Raw genomic sequence first — 18,358 nt, forward strand, 5'->3', positions numbered from 1 at the left:
TTTGGGCCTTAAGGCTCAGAGCCCATTTTTCAAATCTGACATATTTCACTTTATATGGTAATAACGTCGGAATGCTTAAACCTATCCAAGCGATTCTGAGATTGTTTTCTCGTGACACTTTGGGCTTCATGTTTGTGGTAAAATTTGGTCGATATATTCAGTCTTTATTTGTGAAAAATTGCAAAATTTAGAGAAAATTTACAAAAAATAGCATTTTTCAGAATTTAAATGTATCTGCTTGAAAAACAGACGGTTATACCACCAAAAATAGTTACTAGTTCACATTTCCCATATGTCTACTTTAGATTGGCATCGTTTTTTGAACATTATTTTATTTTTCTTGGACGTTACAAGGCTTAGAACATAAACAGCAATTTCTCAAATTCTTAAGAAAATTTCAAAAGCCTTTTTTTGAAGGTGCCAGTTCAGTTCTGAAGTGGATTTGAGGGGCCTATGTATTAGAAACCCCCATAAAACACCCCATTTTAAAAACTAGACCCCTCAAAGTATTCAAAACAGCATATAGAAAGTTTTTTAACCCTTCAGGCATTTCACAGGAATTAAAGCAAAGTGGAAATGAAATTTGCAAATTTCATTTTTTCTGCTGAATTTCAATTTTATTCAATTTTTTTTTAGTAACAGAGAAGGTTTTACCAGAGAAATACTACTAAATATGTATTGTCCAGATTCTGCAGTTTTTAGAAATGTCCCACATGTGCCTCTAGTGCGCTCGTGGACTAAAACACAAGCCCTAGAAGCAAAGAAGCACCTAGTGCATTTTGAGGCCTCTTTTTTATTAGAATATATTTTAGGCAGCATGCCAGGTTTGAAGAGGTGTTGAGGTATCAAAACAATGGAAACCCACCAGAAGTGACCCCATTTTGGAAATTACACCCCTCAAGGAATTCATTTATGGTTTTTGTTATCATTTTGACCGCACAGTTTTTTCACAGCACCTATTTGAATTGGGCTGTGAAATGAAAAAAATGATATTTTTTCCAATAAGATGTCATTTTTGATCAAAATTTCTTATTTTCACAGGGAACAACATACCCCATTTTGTTGCCCAATTTGTCCTTAGTTCGGCAATACCCCATTTGTGGTGATAAACTGCCGTTTGGGCCCATGGGAGGGCTCAGACGGAAAGGAGCGCTATGTGTTTGTTGGAGTCCAGATTTTGCTGGATTGGTTTTCGGGTGCCATGTCGCATTTGCAGAGGCCCAGAGGTATCAAAGCAATGGAAACCAACCAGAAGTGACCCCATTTTGGAAACTACACCCCTCAAGGAATTCATTTATGGTTTTTGTTATCATTTTGACTGCACAGTTTTTTCACAGCATCTATTTGAATTGGGCTGTGAAATGAAAAAAATGATATTTTTTCCAATAAGATGTCATTTTTGATAAAAATTTCTTATTTTCACAGGGAACAACATACCCCATTTTGTTGCCCAATTTGTCCTTAGTGCGGCAATACCCCATTTGTGGTGATAAACTGCCGTTTGGGCCCATGGGAGGGCTCAGAAGAAAAGGACCACCATTTGGCCTACTGGAGCTTTTCTGGTGCTAAGTCATGTGTGCAGAAGCCCCTGAGGTATCAGTACAGTTGAAACCCCCGAGAAGTGACCCCATTTTAAAAACTACACCCCTTAAGACATTCATCTAGAGGTGTAGTGAGCATTTTGACCCCACAGGTACTGTGTAAAAGATAATGCGCAGCAGATGGTGCAGTGTGAGATTTGCAATTTTATATATATATATATATATATATATATGCCATTTCAGTGTCCAATATAGTGTGCCCAGCATGCGCCACCGGAGATATACACCCCTTAAATTGTAATGTGGGTTCTCCTGGGTACGGCAATACCCTACATGTGGCTGTTATCAGCTGCCTGGGCATACGGCAGGGCTCAGAAGGGAAAGATGAGGGGGGTAAGCTGTGCGGAGTGCATCAGGGTAAATTAAAAATCAAGGGATGTATGATACATTTTAAAACAATCTTTTATACAGAGCCCTGGTTTTTCGGGACACGTGTCACATTGGTATATTGTGTTCTTCCTTATCCCCCTCTTATAGCAGACTCTGCACCTCTTTTGACTCTTTCCCTTTCCACCGGTTTGGGGAACTTCTCCTGGAAAGTGTTGCCCTGGTACGATGCGTGTGGCCTCGCTTCCAGAAGTACTGGGTGCCCCCCCTTCCTGGTCCCTAAAGATTAGATCTTGAAATTCCAGGAAAGTTCCCCTCTGGCCTGAACATCGACGTAGCACGTACGCATTGTACAAAGCCATCTGTATGATGTGCACGGCCAGCTTCTTATACCACACCGCATGGCGCTGTAGGGCTTCAGGACTTGATTTGACAAATCCATCCCTCCCATGTACCTATTGTAGTCCAGGATGCAGTCTGGTTTGGGGGTGGCCTTTCCTTCATATATCCTAAATCTGTAGGTATACCCTGATGCACTCTCGCACAGCTTATACATCTTCACGCCATACCTTGCCCTCTTACCTGGCAGGTACTGGCGGAATTGAACCCTCCCTTTAAAATGTACCAGGGACTCATCAATAGAAAAACACTTCTTGGGGGTGTATGCTTGGGAAAACGGGGCACTGAAACGGTCTAATAGGGGTCTCCGTTTATCCAAACGGTCAAAACTGGGGTCATCTCGGGGTGGGCACGGCTCATTATCAGTATAATGTAAGAAGCGAAGTATTGCCTCATTTATTTATTTTTTTAGGTTCCAGTTCATTTCTGAAGTTGCTTTGAGGGGCCCATATATTAGAAACCCCTATCAAACACCCCATTTTAGAAACTAGACCCCTCAAAGTATTCACAACAGCATTTAGAAAGTTTATGAACCCTTTAGGTGTTTCACAGAAATTTAGAGCAAAGTAGAGGTGAAATTTACTCTTTTTATACCATTTTTTTTATAACACAAAAGGATGTATCAGAGAAACACAACTCAATACTTATTGCCCAGATTCTGCAGTTTTGAGAAATATCCCACATGTGGCCCTCGGGCGGTAATGGACTGAAGCACCGGCCTCCGAAGCAAAGGAGCACCTAGTGGATTTTGAGCCCTCTTTTTTATTAGGCACCATGTCCGGTTTGAAGAGGTCTTGTGGTGCCAAAACATTGGAAACCCCCCAAAAGTGACCCCAATTTGGAAACTAGACCCCTTGATGAATCCATTGTAGTTTTCTTGGGGTGCATGCGGCTTTTTGATCAGTTTTTATTCCATTTTTAGGTGGCGTGGTGACTAATAAACAGCAATTCTACTATTGTTTTTGTATACTTTTTTTTTTACAGCGTTCACCGTGCGCTATAAATGACATATTCACTTTATTCTGCGTGGCGATACGATTACGGCGATACCAGATGTTTATAGTTTTTTTTAATGTCTTATGGCGTTTGCACAATAAAATACGTTTTGTAAACAATCATTCACTTTTTGTGTTACCTTATTCTAAGAGCCAGAACGTTTTTATTTTTCAATCAATAAAGCCGTGCGAGGACTTATTTTTTGCGTAACGAACTGTAGTTTCGATCAGGACCATTTTTCGGTACATGCGACTTTTTGATCTCTTTTTATTCCATTTTTTGGGAGGTGAAGTGACCAAACAATTGTGATTGTGGTTCGGTTTATTAATATATTTTTTTACGGCGTTCACCGTGCGGGATAAATAACAAAATAATTTTGTAGTTCAGGCCGTTACGGACGCGGCGATACCAATTATGTATAGTTTATTTGTTTGTTTATATATTTAAATTAATTATAAATGACTGATAAGGGAAAAAGGGGGATTTTTACTTTTATTACTTTTAAAACTTTTATTTTCTTATTTTTACACAACTTTTTTTAACTTTTTTTTTACTTTATTACTTTGTCCCACTAGGGGACATGAGGGCAGGAGGCCCTGATCGCTATTCTAATACACTGCACTACATGCGTAGTGCAGTGTATTAGAGCTGTCAGCTACTCACTGACAGCAAGCATAGTGGGTCCTGACGTTGTCAGGACCCACTAGGCTTCCGTCTATGGCATAGCCGGACGCCATTGTTTGGTGTCCGGTTGCCATAGTCACCATCGCCGGCCGCTATCGTGTAGCAGGCCGGCGATGGCGGATTAACCCCTAAGAAGCCGCGATCGCTATTGAACGCGGCTTCTGAGGGGTTAATCGGCGGGGGAGCTCCGCGATCGGTCCCGGCACATTGAGCAGTGATAGTCTGCTGTCGGAAACAGCAGCTATCACAGCTCATGAACGCGCCCCGCGCGAACGGCGCCGTGTTTACTCCATGACCTACTATTAGGTCACTGAGCGCGAACGCTACAGTTAGCATGACCTAATAGTAGGTCATGGAGCGTTAAGGGGTTAAATGTTTTTATATTGATGTTGATTGTATCCATGTATAAGTTTGCCCAGAGCAGATTAAGCCCCCTTGAACACAAGCGAGTGCCACTCGGGCTGCTTTTCACAGCATCCGAGTGGCACCCGATTTTTACTGACCCATTCCCTTGACTGGGTGAATCGGATCCGTAATAACTGACCCGACTCTCCGATCTATGGAAAGACAGAACATGTCCTATCTTTGCTCAGGACCACGGACAGGACTCGTGCGGCGCACACGGTCGTGTGCATTAGGGCTTACTCTTTATTATACAGTAAAACCTCCATTAAATAAAAAATGTAATGCCAGGTTAAAGACACATCTTTAGAGGGGATTTTCTATTAATTGGCTTTTTTATTAATTTTTTTATACTTTTTACGATACAGCTTCTATGTATCCTATATACATAGAAGCTGTATCGTTCTCTCTCAGCCAAATCCGTCAGTTCAGCAGAACTGACGGCTCCTGCGTGTCCTGGTATCATTCATAAGTTAGATGTGATCGATATTAGCTGGATCCTGTGTGTCAGAGACACGCATGACCTGCTCTCAGCCGAGTCGGCAGTTCAGCAGAACTGACGTAAAAGACTGAGAGAGAATGATACAGCTTCTATGTACACAGGATACGTAAAGAACAAACATTTTTTTATAAAGTAAATTGGAAAATTGCGGAAAAACACCAAAAAATCCATTCAAAGGATTAAATAATCTTTAAATATGATACACATAATAATTTATCTGTCCGCACCACATACTGTCCTACTCAGATAATACAGTATATAATTATAAGTATAAAGCAGTATATAAAATAATAAATAGAAAGTATAAAATAATAGTATAATATAGTATATAAAAAGTATAAAATGATAAAGTAAAGTACAAGATTATGTATAAAATCAAAATTCATCATACCTTACCCCACCAATACGACTCAGGGATGGGCATATGATCGACTCGTGCTGAACGTACTTTCATTATCTTATGCAATTCTGACGTCAAATCGGGGAAATTTCTGTTGAGGTCAATGTTCTGAGCTGTCATTCGCCCATTTGTCCATCCATTGTAGCCAGGACCCTGCCATATAAAAGAATTCATATTTATCTGCTACTTATTTCACAGAAAAATATCATATGAAGAATATAATTATATAAACGGTTTAAAGATTTTCTGGATGTTCACATAAAAATTTCTTGGTTCTAAAGTAGAAAAATACGAAACTTTTCTATAAACTTTTTTTACATTTGTCTGTTCACCCATTCTGGATCCCCCACTGTTCTTTGCTTCTGATGGTTCATGATAGCGTGTTATTGGTAGTGAGGATATGTCATATGACTGCAGTAGCCAATCGCTGCTTACTGCTTACGTCATGTGCTGTATCATCACTATGTACAGCACCTCACTATGCACCTTCAGATGCAAGATTTAAAATGAAGTTGAGTGCCTGTGTATTTCTGTATTATACAATATTATACAGATTGTATTGAATTTGCTTAAAGTGAATCTCCACCTTTTATCATGTAATTTTTTAACGGCTATATGACAGTATAATGGTGTAACAATTTTTGCGCAATAATTTGCATGAAACGTATGAAACACCAGACTTAATATATTTCCCACATTGATGTAAATAATAACATGCAGATAATGCAATAACATGCAAATAATAACATGCAGGCCATCACTAGAGGGAGCTTACTGCATTCTAATGCAGTAAGCTCCTAAGCTCCCTCTAGTGGTGGCTGCAGGTAGGCAGATTTTTTATCTTTGAAATCTCTGTCTACGAAGGGGCTTTAGAGCTCTGTACAAAAAACACAAAGCTCAGACCAATATAAAAATGTATTAAAAAATTAACCGTCATTGAGATAAAAAAAAAAAAGAAAAGAAAAACAAAATAATGTTAAAGGGAGAACATTCTATTTAATGCTATTTAGTGCCTACCGTCAGACATCAATAACACAGATTATTTTACCTCCTCTGATGCAAGATCATAGCCATCCGGGTTCATGGAAGGCAAAAGGTGAATTCTGGTGGTGTTGATCAATGTCTGGATCCTGGGATTTCCAAGAACATATTCTGAGCATAAATACTGAGCAAGATAAATCAGTAACTCTCTTCCAACAACTTCATTGCCATGCATGTTGGCAATGTATCTGAATTCTGGCTCAACTGTAGACGAAATTGATAAAGTATATGTTTTATTCTTTTTACACGTAATTATATACAGTGAGACCTCTTTGAGATGACTATCAAAAATTGCCCTTATTCTTCTATAGTGGTAGTTCCCCCAAAGGAGAGGATTTATCTACAAAGGCCAGCTCCTTTTGTAGCCATTTTCCCTCCTCTTCCTTCTGACAAACCTGTGTTTGTCTGTTAGGCAACTGGCTGCAGCAGGAGCCCTCCCACATTGATTCGTCTGATAACCATGCTAAAGAATTTATAAATAATTCTGCAATACAATTTTTCTACTCACGTAATTCATGTTGTCCTGGATTGTTTGAAAACTCAATAACAATAAGGTCTTTTCCTTCAAAGCTCCTTCCAATGCTGTATGTCTTGGCTATGTTAGAACACTTGGCTGCAGTCTTTTTTAGTATAGTAACCATCTGTGTATAGCTGTGGTGATTGAAGTGTATAAACGTAGATGGCAATTGAGGAGCAATATCTTCAGGATTGATCTCTATATTAACTGTAAGACACAATTAAAAATAAATATTAGCCTGTCCAGGAGGGTTCTTCAATGTTCACAGCTCTACAACACAGATGGGGTACTTGCATGTAGCCATCCCATATGGATTTAACAGTGGTAATGGTTTACAGGCTATGTTTGGAACTAACTTTTGCATAAATAAAGGCAACTTTGCCTATAATCAATTTTTATTTTTTTTAAATATTCTCTTTGTTTATACAGGTTCTATGCAGATCTACAGTTAGGTCTATAATTATTTTGACAGTGACACAAGTTCTGGCATTTTAGGTGTTTACCAAAACATTAAATATTAAACTTTAATTTGAGGGTATTCACATCCTAATTTGAGGAAGGGTTTAGGAATCACAGCTCTTTAATATGTAGCTGCCTATTTTTCAAGGGACCAATATGATAATTATCTCAAAAGCTATTTAATGGGCTGCATGGGCTATTCCCTCGTTAATCCATCATCAATTAAGCAGGTAAAAGGTCTGGAGTTGATTCCAGTGTGGCATTTGCATTTGAAAGCTGTTGCTGTGAACCCACAACATGAGGTTAAAGCAAGTGAAACAGACCATCTTTAGGCTGAAAAAAAATGAAGAAATCCATCAGAGAGATAGCACAAATGTTAGGAGTGGCCAAATCAACAGTTTGGTACATTCTTAAAAAAAAAAGCGCACTGGTGATCTTGTGAACTCCAAAAGGCCTGGACGTCCACAGAAGACAACAGTGGTGGATGATCGCAGAATCCTTTCCATGGTGAAGAAAAACCCCTTCACAACATCTACCAAAGTGAAGAACACTCTCCTGGAAGTAGGTGTATCAGTATCTAAATCTACCTTAAAGGGAACCTGTCACCAGCATTTCACCTATTGAACTTTACTTATCCTTCACTGGCCGCTGCTATCAAAAGTTCATTGCCGTTATCCCCTCTCCTAAACACCTCCTCCAACTGTAAATAACGGTCTGCAAACATTTTGCGCCTTTTATCGTAATAATTCGGTGTCCCTTTGTGCGCACACACCAGAAGAGGACATCAATGCACAAGCGCAGGATTTTGTGTGCTGGGGGAGGGCGAGTAACCCGTCAATCAAAAGTAGAGAGGCGGTGTAAACTCGGAAAGACTTGAGGAATGAAAATATGACTCTTTTCAAACGAAGATTTGAATCTTTTCAAACGAAGATTTGACTCTTTTATGCTCGTTTGAATACGGTGTGGGAACACTAAAAAACTGAATACTACAAGCTACAGAGCCGACTAAGAAGACAATTATAGGTTATATACCACCTGGTATTGCTGGTTTAATAGGTGAAATGCTGGTGACAGGTTCCCTTTAAAGAGAAGACTTCATGAGAGCAAATACAGAGGGTTCACCACAAGGTGCAAACCATTAATCAGCCTCAAAAATAGAAAGCCAGACTAGACTTTGCCAAACAACATCTAAAGAAGAACAGAACTAAGATGAACCTATACCAGAATGATGGGAGGGAGAAAGTATGGAGAAGGCTTGGAACGGCTCATGATCCAAAGCCACCGCATCCTCTGTAAAGCATGGTGGTGGCAGTGTGATGGCATGGTGGAGGCAGTGTGATGGCATGGTGGAGGCAGTGTGATGGCATGGTGGAGGCAGTGTGATGGCATGGTGGGGGCAGTGTGATGGCATGGTGGAGGCAGTGTGATAGCATGGGCATGCATGGCTGCCAAAGGCACTGGGTCGCTAGTGTTTATTGATGATGTGATTGAAGACAGAAGCAGCCGGATGAATTCTGAAGTGTTCAGGGATTTACTTTCTGCTCAGATTCAAACCAAATGCAGCAGGTGGATTGGACGTCGCTTCACAGTACAGATGGACAATGACCCAAAACATACTGCGAAAGCAACCCAGGAGTTTATAAGGCAAAGAAGTGGAATATTCTGCAATGGCCAAGTCAATCACCAGATCCCAACCCGATCACGCTGCATTTCACTTGCTTAAGACAAAATTTAAGGCAGAAAGACCCACAAACAAGCAACAACTGAGGACAGTGGCAGTAAAGGCCGGGCAAAGCATCACAGAGGAGGAAACCCAGCGTGTGGTGATGTCCACGGGTTCAAGACTTCAGGCCGTCATTGCGTGCAAAGGATTCTCTACAAAGTATTAAAAAAAAAAAAAACATTTTATTTCTGGTAATGTTAATTTGTCCAATTACATTTGAACCCCTGAAATGAGGAGATTGTGTAGAAAAATCGTTGCAATTCCTAAACCTTTCACAGGATATTTTGGTTCAACCCTTTGAATTAAACCTGAAAGTCTACACTTCAATTGCATCTCAGTTGTTTCATTTCAAATCCAATGTGGTGGCAGCGGAGCCGAAATCATGAAGATTGTGTCACTGCCCAAATAATTCTTGACCTAACTGTATGTGTCTCCATGGTTATAGACTACAAACAAACCCTGTGTAGTCACATCCTGATACAATGTGTTACTCCACTTTCTATGCACCCTCTTCTACTGTTAATAGATGATTTATAAGAGAGGCAGAGGGAGTGAAGTTACACATGACTGCAGGGTCAGACTACACAGGGTTTATTTGCAGTCTGTAACCATGGAGACACATAGGTCTGCATAGGAGCAGTATATAATAAATGGTAGATTTTTCATCAAAACTTTTTGCTTATTCTTTTTATTTTAAACACATTCGATAAATAGAAAAATGTTTGAAAAATGTTTACACAGCCTTTAACTGATGCACAATAGCGCACTATTAAACATCCCATCCTTGACAGAGGTGAATAACATTAAGTGATTGCTAGTCCTCTCCAAGAAAATGCCTTAAGCTAGTGGGCACTATGTTTCAAATAGTTATCTGCTATTTATATCTACTATACTATTGAAACACTACATAGTCTTTTAAAGGTAGTGTGAACAGAGTCTTACACAAGATACAGAATGGCTGTAAACCAAATAGTATCAATAGTGTCATTATAAACCAATGTAATAGAAAGAATTGTGGATCCCTCCAGGGAGCAGGTTCTCATAGTATATGTTCACGTTTTAACACCATGTCGTTTTTAGATCCAATATTCACTTGTTAATTCATTTTTACCGTGTCCAGAGCTTTTCTGATGCAGAGCTCCAAATCCCTTGCATAGACAAATTTGACTTCCGCAGGAATGAAGTATTGTGATAGACAGGTTATTCATTTTTTGTTTTTTTTTTAGATTTATTTTAGATTTATTTTAGATTTATTTTCCAATATAAAATTCCTTCAATAACTTCCATCTATAAAATTGCTTCACACATAAATAAATCACAATACAGATAATGAATCAAATTTCCCCCGTTACCCACTCCAACCCCGCAAGGGATAAAAACAGAGAGCAAGAAGAAAGGAAAAAAACAACAACAAAAAAAACAAAGGATAATGTTTTTCCTTTCCTAATTTCAACGTAACAGTTTTCTAATATCTGGGGATATCCCATTACGCCGTCTTCCCCATTGCTGAGAGAACTTTCTAGTTGCCTTCATATTTTTTACATGTAACACCCTGAAGATGGATATAGCTTTGGACCGCTACTTTCCATTCTTTCCATCCTGGGGGCTCATTAGAGATCCAGCGTCTCAGTATAATTTTCTAGCAATATATAAACTACAGCCTAAAGATCTTTTTTGGGAATTATCTAAAGTTATCCCAAAACTGCATCCAAGTATGCATGTAATTGGACTGTAATCTATCTCAATATTACAGGCCCTCAGGCTTATTGGCCGCAGGGACTATGACTGTAGGCAATATAGGGGTTAATATGGGTACAGCGGGGCTAGGGGAAGTCGGTCTCCCCCCCCCCCCTTTTTGTCTTCATTCTGTGTAAAATAGCAGGGTAGCCTATAGGAATGTAGGGTCCCTCCTACAGGGCGGTTTGGGGGGGGGGGAATATGGGCGGTGTCTGCCCTCCTCCCCTTGCCAGGGTTTATAAGGCAAGGGCTGGAGGGCATCTTCCTCTTTGGCCGGCACTTGCCCATCCTCCCTCCCTATTGACGGTTATGTTCATAATTTAATAAAAAAAAAAAAAAAAAAATGTATTAGCAGGTATTGTTATATGTGTTTTAAAAAAAGTCCTCAAAAAAAAAAAAGGCAAAGGAAGATATGGTTTTCGTGTGCGCGCTGCGCGGCGTTTGTTGTCGATTTGTGGATATGAGATCCTATCTTCTTAACTTTGGGCAGTTCCACATCAAGTGGATCAGATCTCCCTGCGAGGCCCTTACATCTTGGACAATTATCTGTCTCTCTATAGCCCATTTTTTTAAATCTAGTCAGTGTGTAATGATCTCTATGTAGTAGAAAAGTTGAGAGGCCCATTGGGAGAGGAATATGGACAACAAAGGAACTACCTCACAAATATTTATATTACCCACTAGGGGTCTCCAGTTAACCACTATTTTGTTAATCAATTCTCCATAAAAAAATTTTATCCCTTTTTTAAAGATCGATTCAAAAAGGGTTCTTGGAGGGATTTCCCTCTTTTCAACTGTTATATTTTGTGCTTTAAGGGCCAAGGCCAACTATAGATACATGTACCATCTATCTCTAATTCCAAATTCATGACATATAGCCTGAAAGTTCTTAATTTTCCCCCCTTCCATCACCTGTCCCAACCTATATATTCCCCTGCCTTCTCAATTTTGAAAGTTCTTTAATTTATAGCATTCCTCCATTTTTGGATTTCTCCATAAATACGACATTTCAGTATAGTCTCCAATACCCATTACTTTCTTTACTTTACGCCATACCTTCTGAAACATCACCCCAGTGGGGCATTTACCAAGAAAGATTTTTGAATTGGTTTCTAGTATTACCATAGCCGTATTCCCAGCACCATAATACCTAACTAATTTCACAGGGATACCCTTAGAGTTATTTAAGCACCAGCCTCTCCACTGAGACATTTGACCTGCCAAGAAGTACACCTGAGTGTTTGGAATAGCTAAATCCCCCTCCTCTTTATTTCTCTGCAGGGTATTCAATCTTATTCTTGCAATACGACCCTTCCATGTTATATCCCTATAAATTGCATCTATTGTTTTGAATATTTTGGATTTCAGCCATACTGGGCTGTTTATCAGAACATATAGCTGAGGATGACGCACAGATTTAACCAGGGCAGAACGCCCGTGTAGAGAGAGTGGGAGTTTTGATCAAATTCTAACCTTCTCTCTAAATTTAATTAGTAAAGGTTTTATATTAAATTCAACATAGTTCGCAATATTTTTAGAGACATTTATCCCCAATTATTTAACTGAAGTGTTTAGGAATAGGAAGAGGGAGAGCACCATCCGCTCGTTGGTTATCCAGAGTCATAATTAGGCTTTTATCGGGATTAATCTATATACCAGAATACCCAGAAAATTCACATATTTTTCCCATAGCTCAGGACAGTGATCTCCCCCTACCCTCCAAAAATAGCATTACATCATCTGCATATAGCATCATTTTTTCCTTCATCCTCCCTGTCTAAAGCCGCGAATACCCAAATATCCTCTTATTGCCGCAGCAAGAGGTCTAATTGCAAGGGCGAATGAAAGAGGGGACAGAGAGCACACCTGATGGGTGCCGCTACTAAGCAGGAAGTTAGATGTTTTTTTCCCCATTTATTAGGATGTGCCCGCGGTCTATAATATATTATTTTTATCCGCTTTCTAAATACTGGACCAAAACCCATCCCAACAAGTACCTCCTGCAGGAACCCCCACTCGACCGTGTCAAAAGGCCTTGAAGCATCTAATGAGACCAACAGGCGATCAGCAGAATCGAGTGGGCTGTCTTGCATATTCAGATATAATTGACGAATATTTTATGTAGTGGCTCTATTGGGCATGAACCCTGCCTGGTCTCTATTCAACAGTTCTCCAATAATTTTTGGGACTCTATTATCCAGTACCCTTCGTAATATTTTTATATCCACATTAAGTAAAGAGATTGGTCTATATGAAGTAAATTCCTCTATATCCTTTTCTGGTTTCGGGATTACCACCACCACTGCCTCATACATAGAGTCTCGGAGATCTTACAGATGATTATTTCTAATAACTTAGGATTCTATAATGACTTGGTCTGTTCCCCAGGACTGGCATACAGAAAATAAGGTGCCAATATTCAAAAAGGGGTTCAAAAAGTGAGCCCAGTGTACAGTTTTGGGCAACGGTGTACAATAAAGCCATAGCAGAACCTGAACAAGTTGAAAGGAGGGCATCTAAAGTAAAAGTGGTTAGACTAAAGTATCCAGAAAGATTATCAAAATTGGGGTTATTTTGTTTGTAAAAAAAAAAAAAGCGGCTTAAGGGTGATCTGATAACTATATAAAAATATGTCAAAGGTCAGTACAGAGATCGGTTTAGTCATCTGTTTATACCTGGGACATTTTTGTGACTGTCCCATTTATTTTAATGGGGCTATCAGAAATCCATGCACATGCTGCAGAAACAACTCATTCAGATGTATGGAATGGATTTTCCAGTCACAAAATTTTGGCAATAAATCTGCCATGTGTAAACAATCCCTAACTATGAATGGGGGCATCCATTTTGTCTAGAGGAAAGAATGTTTCTACAAGGACATAGAAGGGGATTCTTTACTGTAAAAGCAGTCATACAAGATGTCATGGTGACTTCACTGAAAGAGTTCAAATGGGAATGAATGCCTTTCTTGAGTTTTATAATATTACAAGTTATGGTTATTAGATTACTATAGATGGGTTGTTGATCCAGGGATTTATTTTGATTGCCATATTTAAAGTCAGGAAGGATATTTTTCTGAAAAATGAATAAAATTGGCTTCTGCTTCATCTAGGTTTTTTGCCGTCCTCTGAATCAACATTTCAGGATAATAGGCTGAACTAACTGGACTTATGTTTTTTAAAAACTTTATCATGTTGCTATGAACTCAATGATAAAATAGTATGCAGTAAGCTCTTGAGCTCCCCTAGTGGCAATTGCAAGTAGCCAGAATTTTGTTATTTAGCTCTATGTCTATGCAGGGAATTTAGAGCTATGTATCAGTAAGACAGAGATTTGACCAGTATATAGATATATATTAATAATCATAGCATTTTTCACCTATTTAGTTTAAAATAGCAACAATAGTTCAAGCGTGGGCATTTACTTTAAAGGCAACAATATCACCTTAGAGATTCTAAGGTGAACATCTAAAACTCTTTAGCAAAGGTTCCACAATAAAATCTTTACTGCTCAGGTCTAGACACTGGGTGCATACAAATGCCAACAGAAAGGGCGTGATAGGATTTTTCACATAAACTTTCACAGAGCCTGACATTAAACTATCCAGGAAAATTGTTTAAAAGTGCAAACGCCAGGGAAGACAAGAAATCTCTTTTTAATGCTCCTCAGCTGAAGACTTCCACATGTCATTTTTTGCTACTTCATATACCCAAACACTTGTCTTTTTATTTCTTCTTGTTAGAAAATATTCATTTATTTTTTGCTTATATATCACCACCCTATTCTGTAGTGCTGTTTACAGATTGTCATCACTTCCTTCAGTCCCTGTCCCCAATGGGGCTCACAATCTAATTTTCATGTCTCAGACAAACATTAGGGCCAATGTGAATAAATCTATCAGTATGTTTTTTTTTATGTGGATAGAAAAACAAACAAAATCAACGCAAACACGCATAAAAAATTCAGATGCTGCCTCTGGAACTCAAGAAGATCCCAATGCGATTCCTTTCTTAGGTCCCATGCAAACGACCGTAGATTTCGTCCATAATTACGAACCCATTAATTTCTATGGCCGACTGACACCTTCCCATATATTTACGGGAAGGTGTCTGTGCCGTAGAAACCTCCCGTTAAAAATAGGACATGTCCTATTTGTTTATTTTATGGACCATACTCCCATACTTTATAATGGGAGCAGGGTCCGAAAATGCATATGACTGTCCGCATCCGTCTTCGGCTGGCCATGCACATAATCACAGAGCGGGATTACAGGCACGGTCGTGTGCATGGGGACTTAGTCTACACAGTATTTCACATGTTAGTTTGCACTTCAGAGCTGTTCTACCTTCTGTAACAAACAGCCATGAACAACCAGTTTGAAGACCACAGTGTGGCATCTTTCAAGACCCAGTCACTCACTTATATACCAGTTTACCTTCCACAGAACTTGATTGAGAGCAGCACAGTTCAGTCTTTTCAGTGTAAATGCTGAGTTATAATGTGCTAAACAATCTATTGAATGTCTGTAGAATGAGCAGGGGTTTGGGAGTATTAGTAGACTGATCATAAGAACCAGCTACAGAAATGTGGGCTGGGGAACAGGGTGCGGTGCTTCTGAGTGTAGGAGAACATCATAGCAGGTAGGGCCTGCCCCTTCTAGAGCTCAAAAAGGGGATACAGTCCTAGCGGGCAAGCCTGTCCACGTATTACAAGAACGGCTATTCATTTGAAAAGCCCGAAGTGGCTTCCTCAGATATAACTGCTTATGGCAGGGGTTAGTGAAGCCGGACGGTGGCGATCAGCTTTCTTGCATTCAAAAAGGAGTTTTCTGAATGAGATATTACTTTTAAGGTAAGACTTCACATCTGGCCTGTATGTGGTAGGGTGTGCATAGTCTCTATATGACTGTGTATAGTGATTAGTAGAGGTGACGGAATCAGGGAAAATTACCTGACAAAGACCAATATTACCAGCATATAGAGACCATATAGTGGTAGATGCCAGTTATACACAGGAGCTCTGCACACGATATAAGTGATTACAGCACATTCATATCTAGTGACTCACAGGTGATGTCTTCTCTGGTTAGTCGTTCACTTTCTCTTTATTTCTCCATCTGGACCAGACCACTTTTAAAAACAAATAGCCTTTCAAAGGTGTACATAGCCTTTAAGGCAAGGGTATCTTCAATAGAGTGCATACAAAGTAGAAAACCTATTGTTCAAATAATCATACCGTATAGCGCCTAATAACCGCAATCATACGGTATGGTACACAAATAATAGAGACACCTATTACCCAAGTAAGGATGTTGCTAGGGTTAACCCCTTAGCGACCAGGCCTATTTTGGCCCTAATGACCAAGCATTTTTTTTTTCATTTTTTCATCATCGCATTCAGAGTCATAATTTTTTTTATTTTTTTCATAGACATAGTCACTTTGGGCCTTACTTATTGTGGAACAAATCACATCTTTCATTGGCATCATTTTTAAGTACATATAATATAATTATTAACTTTTATTAACTTTTTGTGGGGAGGGAATTGAAAAAAACAGCTATTGCAGCACTGTTTTTTGTATTTTAAATTTATGCCGTTTATTATGCAGTGTAAATAATATGTTACCTTTATTCTATGGGTCAGTACAATTACGGCAATAGCAAATATGTATAGTTTTTTTACTGTTTTACAATTTTTGCATTATAAAAAAACCTTTTAAAAAAAGATTTTGTTTTTTCATCTCCGCATTTCAAGAACCATAACTCTTTTATTTTTCCGTCGATGTAGCCTTATGTGGGCTTATTTTTTGCAGGACGAGATGTAGTTTTCATTGGTACTATTTCAAGGTATATTGAACTTATTGATTAGCGTTTATTATATTGTTTGTATGACGTTCACCATGCAGTTTAAATAATGTAATAACTTTATTATTTGGATCATTACAATCACAGCAATACCATAAATGTGTAATTTTTTTTTAACTCTTTTACCAAATAAAACTGCTTTTTATGGAAAAAATGATTTGATTTTATTTGACAGTCTATTAGGACGTGCCAAAGGCTTACAGGCATACAGTCATGGCAGGCCTGGGGCCTTTGGAAGGCCCCTATCTGCCATGGCAACCCATCGGTGGTTTGCAATCACATTCGTAGATTGCAGATGGGCAACAGAGGGAGCACGCTCCCTCTGTCAAACTACTTGAATTCTGCAGTCGCTATTGACCGCGTCATTTCAGTGGTTGAACAGCCGGGGTCGGAGATTTCTCCAAACTCAGCCAGTGCATTAGGAGCCCGGCTGTCAGTCATAGTCGGGCTCCCACGATGATCACCATCACCTACAAACACGTAGGATTGCGGGGAGGGGTCCCTTACCGTGACGTGAATGTACGCGTTAAGGTGTTAATATTCCTAATGGTCTTGGCCTGTGTTTCTCAACTTTTCTAGGCCAAGTACCCCTAGTCGAAGACATTTGAACCAATGTCTTCGCTACCCCCAAAGCTACGTTCCGTCACGATCGTAAGCAAATGTACTCAGCTGACAGCCAATGGCAATGTTGACAGGCAATGTTGCCAGCAGTATTAATTCACAAATAAATCCGAAATAACAAAATACAATAGACATAAATTTCAGTCAATGTGGATATTCACAGTTTTCTCCTAATTAATATCACCATTAATGTGGTTACTTAGCGGTCAATTCATGCTGCCAACCACAGTAATAATCTGGCTATGACTGTACAGTTAATGCCGCCACCAAACTTCAGTACAATTAATGATGTCACCCACCCCTAGTACAGTTAGTGCCATCACCGAAACCCCAGTACAATTAGTGAAACCACCTACATATAGTACAATTAAAACTGCCACTCATCACCCAGTACAAGTGATGCTACCACCCAATGGCGTATCATCATAGGGCGTTTTGGGTGGCTGCCCGGGGCCTCAGGCTCCCGGGGGGCCCATGGCCGCCCAAAGTACAATGTCGTTTTGTCAAGTTTTTGACGCGAATCGCAAAAGGACGACATAAGGACGACATAAGGTCACATGACCTCATCTCTGAAGTTTTTACTGCTGTTTAGAGACCTGCTGGTCACATGACCGCAGCTCCATGAGCAGCAGCAAAACTCTACAGAGAAGACTGAGGTGAACTGAAATGTAAGTATAAGGGGATGGATTTGTTTAAGGGGTCTGTATTTAGGGGGTCTGGTTTGGGGACTGTATTTAGGGGGTCTGGTCTGTATTTAGGAAGTTTGGTGTCTGTATTAATTTAAGGGGTCTGGGTTCTGTATTTAGGGGGTCTGAGGTCTGTATCAGTTTAAGGGGTTTAGGGTCTGTATATTTAGGCGTCTGTTAGTTTAAGGGGTCTGGGGTCTGTATTTAGGGGGTTTGTTCTAGTTTGACATCTGGGGTCTGTATTAGTTTATGGGATCTATTTAAGGGGCCTGTTCTAGGGTCTATATTAGTTTAGGGGTCTTTATTTAGGGGTCTGTATTTAGGGGTCTGGTCTGAGGTCTGTATTAGATTAGGGGGTCTGGTCTGGGGTCTGTATTACTTAAGGGAGTCAGGTCTGGGG

At 39.5% G+C, this 18,358-nt stretch overlaps 1 protein-coding gene across 1 annotated transcript in view; it reads right to left on the reverse strand.

The window, feature by feature from the left end:
- CPZ (carboxypeptidase Z) overlaps positions 1-18,358 on the reverse strand; it is a 96,189-nt gene that overhangs the window by 40,310 nt on the left and 37,521 nt on the right. Inside the window, exons 4-6 of the mRNA XM_075857488.1 lie at positions 6,861-7,076; positions 6,360-6,556; positions 5,303-5,464 (exon numbers count right to left, since the gene is read on the reverse strand). Coding sequence (XP_075713603.1) covers positions 5,303-5,464; positions 6,360-6,556; positions 6,861-7,076 — 575 coding nt within the window. The remainder of the gene's footprint in view (positions 1-5,302; positions 5,465-6,359; positions 6,557-6,860; positions 7,077-18,358) is intronic.

The sequence above is a fragment of the Rhinoderma darwinii genome, chromosome 1, assembly GCF_050947455.1.
Source record: "Rhinoderma darwinii isolate aRhiDar2 chromosome 1, aRhiDar2.hap1, whole genome shotgun sequence".
In the NCBI taxonomy this organism is placed as follows: domain Eukaryota; kingdom Metazoa; phylum Chordata; class Amphibia; order Anura; family Rhinodermatidae; genus Rhinoderma; species Rhinoderma darwinii.